This window comes from Volvox carteri (assembly GCF_000143455.1).
Source record: "Volvox carteri f. nagariensis unplaced genomic scaffold VOLCAscaffold_62, whole genome shotgun sequence".
NCBI classification, from domain to species: Eukaryota; Viridiplantae; Chlorophyta; class Chlorophyceae; order Chlamydomonadales; family Volvocaceae; genus Volvox; species Volvox carteri.
Window position 1 is genome coordinate 456571 of NW_003307605.1, and position 8520 is coordinate 465090.

The window sequence follows — 8520 nt, forward strand, 5'->3', positions numbered from 1 at the left end:
ACCCAGCTTGTGTTACCATTTGCCGGCATGGGCAATTCGACTTGCCACCAGCAGGCCAACATAATTTGCTTTCATTTCTCTATGAAATAGACAAGCTGCTTGTTTGTACATTTACTTTGGCCAATGCACGGGGCCTCCGAAGAGTTGCACTCTGCCGCTCTTATCTGTTTAATTATTACAAAGCCATGCGGCAGTGGGGTGCTTTCCTGTAGCCGCTGGTGCTTCAAGACCTAAACAACACAGACAGCACCGGACTTCATATGTTAAGCAACGGCTCCGTTTGCGGTCTGCCGTACTGTCCATGCGGCATGCACCCGGATGTCGATGTGGCATGCACCCGGGATGGACGCAGGCGATGCTCACGAATCCGCCGGTGCCTGTGCGACGGAATAGTCCCGAAATCGCTCGAAATATATACATTCGTTACACAAACACTACCTCCCACCATGTTGACATTACCCATCAATTGTCACACTTGCCACCCTTGCTACCGGCCTGTACGGATGCAGAGGGGCCCCGCCCTTTTTCCGGCTTCCTTGAAGCCGACACCCAATCTTGTCCATAAATCCCTGAAGTCCTTTAGCAGCGGCCATCATCGCTGCAATCATTGAGATCTAGCCCGGCCCCTGTAGATCAATCGCCATTCCACCACTTCCTGATGATCCGATTCCTATCCGCCGCTCGACACTCCTTTCCCCATGCCGCCCAACCCGAACTCGCCACCTGCGACCGTGCCCGTCATACTGCTTCCCATGGGGGCCCCCGGCACCAGCATACCTGGCCCCACCCTTCCCATGCCTCCCACCTCCATCGCAACGCTTTTACCACCCGGCGGTCCCATCCCGCCAATGCTCATCAACCCAGGACCGCCTGCCATAAACTGGCTGTGGCCTGGTCCGCCGATATTCACTCCGCTGCGAGCAACGCCGTGGGCCATACCGACATTTGCCATGCCTGACATGTGCCCAGGCGCAATGCCCTGCATGACGGGCCCCGAGCCGGCCGCCGGTGGCAGGTACCCCATATCCTGAGGGCCTCCGGGACCTGCACCAACCAATTGACCAAAAAACGTGGGTTGCAGCTGTGGTGGTTGAAACTGCGGCTGATGCTGAGGCGGCATGAAGGCGCCACTGCCGCCGTTGCCGCAGTGCTGGGGGAGGGGCTGCCAAGGGGCCAGGCCCAGCTGCGGGAAGGGCTGCTGCGGTTGGAAACGCTGATGAGGCACGAGCAAGGGGGCCATCGGAAGCGACGGCGCCGCCTGAGGCGTCAGTGGTGCAGAGTTTGAAGATGTCAGTGAAGGCGGCGGATGGTGCAGTTGCCCCGCCGGCAGCGACTGTTGCAACAGGTGCTGCTGCTGCATACCCTGTCCTCGGGCCTGTTGCTGTGGTTGGGGCACCTGCCAGTGCCGCGGCGGCCACAGCTCGCCGTCCCATGACACAAGCGGGTGCTGCTGGGAGACCTGTGTGGATGGCTGCATGTGTGTCGCCGGTACCTGGTGCTGGGCCCCACAAAACTGCTGATGCTGTTGTGATGGTGGTTGTGGTTGCCATTGTTGCATCTGTGGCTGCTTTTGGGGCAGCGGCGGCACCAGTGGCGATTCATCAGGAGGCGGAGGCAGTGTGGGAGATGAACCCCGCAGTGAAGCTTGTGCCTCGATGCCGTCAGCATTGTTGAGCTGCTGCTCCTCAGGCAGAGGCGGCGGTGGTTGTGGGAACACTGGCCCGGCCGGAAGCGGTGGCGGTGGCGACACTTCCATGGTCTCGCCCCTATTGACTTCACCTCTACCGCGTCGTCCCCCGCTGCCACCGCCGTTGTGGACTAACCCTGATGCGACGGTGCCAGCCGCGGAACCAGATTCCGACGTTCGGTGGGCTGGGGCCGCCGCCGTCGCCGCTTCCTGTGATGGTAGCACTGGCGCCGTTCCACCAATGGGCGACACGGCGGCTGTGCCGTCGCCAGAACCTTCTGCGGTGCCGCTGCTATCTAGCTGGCGCTGTGGCATCTCCTGCTGCTGTTGCTGCAGCCCTTGAAGCCTTTGGCCTTCCTCCCCTTGCTGCCGCTGCACATGCTGCTGTTGCTGCTGCTGCTCCGGCAACGGTGGGGGAGGCCCCGGGAGGCCGGCAACCTTGGCCCCTACTTTAAGTCTCCACTCCAGCCATGTCCGCGCCTCCCGACGCTGCCGATTGACCGTTGTGAGCGCTGCGATGACGCCCAGAAGCGGGTACTGCACGTCGTCGAAGCCCTCCTCCAAATTAGGCAAGGTAAAGTCCGCTGCGCGGTCCCCCAGCACCAAGCGACATAATCCATATTTCAAGACAGTGGAGACAGCAAATGCCAGATGACGATAGCAGTGAACGGAAAGGCGGTGGCGACAGTGATAGCATAGGACGTCAATATTTTCAGTGGTTGGTAGTTGGTAGGTTTTGCAGGTGCTTGATTACGTGCACGTGGCAGACCTTGAAACGAAACATGTATCAACTAGCGCCAACCACCGGGAAATGGGTCCGGGTGGCGATGACAGTGAGGAAATGGCGCCTCCGCGTGCTCGCAGCTCTCTGCGAACCCACCCTTATTGAGTTCACGCCATCCTAGCACAGCCCCGCAGGTTCCCCCGGATCGGACAATTCCAAACCCACCTCGCAACACTGCCATGGCCTCATCAGGCACCACCTTGCCCTCGCGCTCGAACGCCTCCTTCTGCTGCGCGAGCAGTTTGTCCTCGGTTGACACGACCGCCACACTCGCGCAACGGAAGCCCGCGGCGCGAAAGGGCACCACTGCATTGCGCCGCGACTTGCTCGTCACACTGTTGGGGGGGGGGGGTGGAGGGGGAAATGACATGCAAACTTTCAAAGAAGCAGCTGCCGACGGAAGGGGCTTAAGGGAGGGTCCAGGCCCAGGCCCGAACACGTCAGTCCAAACAGCCCGGATACGGCTCTGATCCAGACATGACTGCGTCGTACATGCACGGGGAGAATGCCGCACGCGCGGCCGTACAGGCAAGTCAGGAAGCCATTAGAACACACGTTCCTTGGTCAGGAAGCATGCCACCGGACGACCCCCGAGGTACATGGAAAGGAAAATATTGAGAGATTGAATGAAGTCCATGTTGCCCGCCCTCCTTCTTTTGACTCCTCACGATTCATTTCCTTCCTCTCCCCTTTCCACCCGGCTGATATCTCCCCACCTCCTCCTCAAGCATACAGACATGTACGTATACTCACTGTGTTCTGTCAAGGATGTAGTTTCTGGGTGTTGCTGGCGCTCGCGCCTGGATGCGTGTCAGTGTGTCGGCCACCAAAGCGAACACCTCCTCGGGTTTACCCATGTAGTGGAAACGGCGAGTGCGGGGACAGGATAGCTGCCGACGCAGCAGCAGCAGCAGCAGCAGCAGCACCAACAGCAATAGCATCCGGAAAGGGAGGGGCGGAGAGGGACGGACACAAAGGCGTGGTGTGGATTGCGACGGCGAGGATGAAGGGGGGGTTGAGAAGGAGAGGGGAGGAAGTGAAACACATCATGCGAGAACGTAAAAGCATTCCCACCGCCGATATCCCATGAAGCCGCAAAGCAAAGAAATCAAAGCCACGAGACCACAAGGTGCGGTAGTCAGTCGTTCGGCTGAACCTGCTGAGCCCTTGTGCCTTCCCGTGTGTGTGTGTGTGTGTGCGTGTGCGCGCCCTCTCTGTCACACCTATACCCTCTCCCTCCCTCTTCACCCTCATCCCAGCCACTCTCACCCTCATCTGCTCTAGCACCAGCTGTGTCCCCAACACGCAGTACCTCCGAGCAGGGTGTGCGGCGCAATGCCGGGCTGCCCAGGTGGTCTTGCCGCTGCCGGGGAGGCCTGTGTGGAGGCTCCGTGTTCCAGACCGGCACCGGGGACCGACACGGGAATGAGGGAGGCGAATCCCGTGAGGGGCGGTGAGGGGCTCCGATGTCTCTTAAGGTGGGCTTAGGAAGCGATGGTGATGATGGATGAGGGAGGACCGCACTGAAGGCCGGGTCATGTTACTTTAAAAGGTTGGGTTGCTCTCCCTGGAGCTAGCACACTGACGCAGCAGGCACCCAGGCTGACTGGGTGGATCCGCGGCCTCGATGCTTCCCCACGCAAGCAACCCGACCCGGGCCCCTGACCCCACCACCAGCTCTGTTCCCAGCCCTCTACCAGAACCGTCACCAACGTTATATCACCGGGACTGGCCCCGTTGTGGCCCCTAAACTTCACCCATCCTCATCATCATTATGCACCGGCAATCAGCCAGGCCCCGCGACCTGCCAGTCGTCGAGACACCAAGAAAGTCGCGCACAGGGGCCCCCTCGAAAACATAGTACGTGCTGTCCTCACTCTTTCTCGTGCTCCCTGCGTTTTCATGCGGTACCTCTTAGCTTCATTCCCTTGCTGTCGAGCCCTTCGTTTTTGCCCTTTTCGGCTTAGTTATTTCTCCTACTTCCCTTCCCTTTATCCTTCAGATGTTTTTCCTCCGTACGGCATGCGGCAGTACGGCATTGCGACGTTTTCGCACGCTTCTGTGCGCATTTGCCATCACACTTCCTCCTTTAGGTTAGTCTTGTAGCCGTAGGTGCATATAGCCACGCCATGCCAAGACACGCACACATGGGACCTGCCTTCGCTTCTGCTTTTGGAAGTGCTAAACTCCTTTCCCCGCGTGCATTGGCCTTCGCGATGTCTACCGCTGCTACCACCCCCATACTTCGCTTCGCATAGGCAGCGTCGGTAGAGCCGCACCCCTTGCATTACGAAATCTCGGGACTTAATCGGGAACGAGAGCGCTTGCACGTCCCGCACTCATTTAGGGAAGCAGCGGCATTTTTTTGCCAGAAGCGAACGGTTTACACAACTCCTTTTCACGAGGTCACTACTACACACGTCTTCGGCAACAAGACCGTTTGATAAAGCGCTGGATATGATGCGCTGAGGACGACTGCCGCTGGTACACGACCCCCCCAAAACATGTTGGCGGTGATGTCGCCATCGTTTTGGACTCCTCTTCAGCAGTTTGCAACTTTGGACGTCAACCGGCAGTTGTTGTTTTCACTTCTCACTTGACTTGACTTGACTTGGCATTTCCCCCCCCTCTCCAAGCACACTTGCGTACAGTGCAGCTGTATCGCCAAGGACCACTGAATGACAGGACGGGGATTTTTTCAATCACCGCGCCCTTCCCCTACCCCCCGCTTCATTGCGCTACCACAGCTCCTTTGCACCTCCGGGGACCGCCCACCCGGTTTGTGCTTCCCATGCCCCCACCCAAACCGTTCGGTTCACGGGCACCACAGAGGGCAGTGTCCGGGGTTCGGGGTGCCGTGGCGCTCTTCCCGGTAGGGTAGGGTAGCCCCAACCCACCCGGGTCGTCTACTACCGGTTTAGTGTAGGCAGGTTCAAAGTTCCCCCTCCATTCCCCCACTCGGACTCCGACAGTTGGTGCTCTGGAAGTCGGGAGATTTTTCCTTCTTGACTTGCGCACGTGTGCAGCTGTGCACGTGTCATATACCTCTGAATAGAGTTGCGTTACTCTCCAAAGGTGCAACGCGCCCACCCTTTCCCCCTCCCTTACCCCCTCCCCTACAGACCGGTGAGCACCAGCACCTCGCACTTGGAGGCAGGTGGCAGCTGTCCGGGCGGCGGCATGGTGCTGACGCAGTCGGCGGTCACAATGGTGGCCTCCTAACGTAGCCGGGTGGGCGGTTGGGGAGGGCGGGTGGGGATTGAGCCCTGGGGCAGGACCTCGTGACTTCTATTGGGGAGGGGGGTGGATGGGGTTGCTGTCATGGTCGTTGGCGCATGCATACATATACATATACATACGTGCCACATATTGTTTTATTTTTACCGGCCGGGGTTAAAGTTCGCTGGTCTACCAAAACACTCATGCCTATTAACAGCCACGCCCAAACGCCTGGCCCTTCGCTTCCCCTCCCTCCCGCTGTTGCGTTCTGCCTCCCTGAGTCGCGGAGGCGTTAACTGTCCTTAAAAGACCCTCCAATCTGCAACACACACAGACACACAGACACACACACACACCTGCCACGGCCGGAAGCCTCGCTCCAGCAGCCCCGCCGGCAGTTCGTGATGCCGCTGGGGTTGCGGCTGCTGCTGCCGCTGTCGTTGCAATTCCTTGGTTCCCTGCGGCTCCGGACTCTGCGTGCCCACGAAATCCGCTGTCGCGGACAGGTTCCGGAGCAGGATGTGCGGAAAGTACGCCTGCAGGGCGGGGCGGGGTGAGGCAGGGCAGGGCAGGATAGGCGAGAATTAGGGGAAGATAGCGGCGTCCGCTTTCCGTCGCTGCCGTGTGCATAAACACATGAGAATTTAATGTCGCGGCGTGCGAGCGTGCAGAGGAAATCGCCTAGATGGTTCCGGAGCCTGAACCCCGGAGTCCCGCAGTCCCTTGCGGCGCCCCGGCCCCCATAACACGTGCGCCGGACGTTTTCTTACGCTACTCTTAGCATCTACACACATACATACATACACACACCTGCATGGGTTGGTTGGGCAGCGGCAGAGAGAACAGCCGCACCAGCTTCCCACCGTTGACCGCCACCCACAAGCTACCCTGGGGCCCTTCACCGGCGTTTGCGTCAGCTGCGGCCGCCGCCTCCGCCACCGCCGACGGCGCTGGATCCGCAGTATTCGCCGCCGCTGCTGCCTGCCTGCCCCCTGGAGCCGGCGCCGTCGCCAGGTCGAGCGCGAGGGTAATCGTATCTCCTGGAACAACTCGCGGACCGACGGCCTCCTCGAAGACCGGGTACCCGCCGCCGCCATCACCGCCGCCATCGCCACCGCTGCCGTTGGTGGGAGCTCCTGGGAAAGAGGCCCTGCTGCCGGTGCTGCAATAGGCCCAGGAGTAGGGCACCTGGCAAAGGCCAAGGTGGTGGTGGTGGTGATGGTGGCGTGGGGCGCAAGGAATTTAGCAATACACCGGATTACAGGGCTTGTACGGCGGAAGGTTTCTCGAGGCGTATATTGCCGGGGGAACGAAGGGCTCTGGTCCTCTTCTGCCGCCATAATGCTACTTTATATTTAATGCGGTTTAGTGTCCGTTTGATTTGGGTCAGTTTTGGGTGTGGGGTGATGTTTGGAGCCCCTTTCTTCACTCAGCTACTGCAGCCCTCGACAGGTTAAGAGGGCCTGCAGGGCCGACGGAAGCCCAATAGGGTAGCAGCGTGCTGCGCGGCGCTCGGAATGGATGCGACATATGTGCTTGTCCCGATGATGTGTGATAGATGATCGGGGAATAGTCCTCGAGACAGCAAAAAGACTTTCAGTAACCTCTCACCCTCCCTGGTGGCTTAAAGCTTTTTTAAACCAATAATTTATGGTGGAACGTTTTTGGTTTCCCCTTTGGTTCCCCTTCGGTTGTATGTCCCTTTTCACCGCTGTCATCATTATAAGGGGCTGTAGGGCAGCTTCACGATTTCCATCATCGTTTCAGGTCAACTCAAGCAAAAGTGCTCCAACCAAAACCCCCCCGATAGAACAACGCCGGGCCCCCCCCCGATACCCGCAATACATACATCATGTCGTTGTCTCGGTGCACCCCTGACCCCTGGCCACGGGTTTGGAAGGTCGTCCACGGCGCACACCGCAGTCAGTCCCCCGTCCCAATGGGGAGCGGCGGCCCCCGCCCCCGGCCCCAGAGAGACACCCAAATGGCGACATGCAAGCAGTTACAGCCACCGCCACCGCCACCGCGCACCCCTGACAGTACGCCTCCTGGTTGTTCGTGATCGCGTTCGAGTCGTATCTGGGTCGTTTTTTTGTTTATCCGTTGTTAAACCCGGAGGGAGTACACCGCACCTCGCCCAGCTGCTCCACGGCTGTCTGGAAGCGCGAAACGCCCACTCGGATGCCGTACGCTGTGGACAGCGCTGCCGTGTTGTGTACGTTGACCGGCCGGGGGGCTCCGACTGTGACCCTGAAGAAGAATTTGCCTGTCGAGAGGTGGATTTGGAGGGAGGAGGGGAGAAGGAAAGAAAGAGGCCGGGTGGGGGATTTCATTCATTCAACGGAGGGCGAGGGGTGGGATTTAAGGAAGCAGGGTTCGAGTAGAGAGGACCCGGAGAGATATGGACAGGGTGAGATCAGGAAATAGTTATTTTTGGAAGCGAGGCACGAAGAAAGCCCCAGGAATGTGTCGCAAGATACTTGGGACCGCCGAATGAAAGGGGAGGAGGGAGAGCTGGTCGAGTATTGCGGATACAGCCATCAGCTTTTTGGGAGCAAGGCCGCCAGCAAAGTTGATGGCTCTAGCAATAGGTCCGTCCGGCAGATGAAGGGGTGGGGCCGCTGCGTGCAGCAGGGAGAGCGGACCAGGCCTACCTCTCGCGAAGATGCCGAGGTTTGCCCGCACTCCAGACCAGCAGTAGCCGCAACCAGCCTCCGAAAGCGTGTGTGCGGACAGGCGATCGCTGCTCAGAATCGTGTCCAAGTTGCAGTCCAAAGGATTGAGCGAGACGCTGTATAGGAAGGGCGTCGCCGCACCATCGGTGGTCATT

The 8520-nt window shown here is 59.3% G+C and overlaps 1 protein-coding gene across 1 annotated transcript; it reads right to left on the reverse strand.

Annotated features, from left to right (window-relative positions):
- Window positions 1-1054: 1054 nt before the first annotated feature.
- VOLCADRAFT_119430 (uncharacterized protein) lies at window positions 1055-8519 on the reverse strand (the record flags this gene model as incomplete). The annotated part of the gene is made up of 9 exons (XM_002956555.1): window positions 1055-2271; window positions 2637-2806; window positions 3225-3361; window positions 3741-3847; window positions 5596-5689; window positions 6047-6226; window positions 6501-6878; window positions 7823-7956; window positions 8345-8519. Coding segments are annotated over 9 exons (2592 nt in total), but the record flags the coding sequence as incomplete, so codon positions are not given.
- Between the last annotated feature and the right edge of the window lies 1 nt (window position 8520).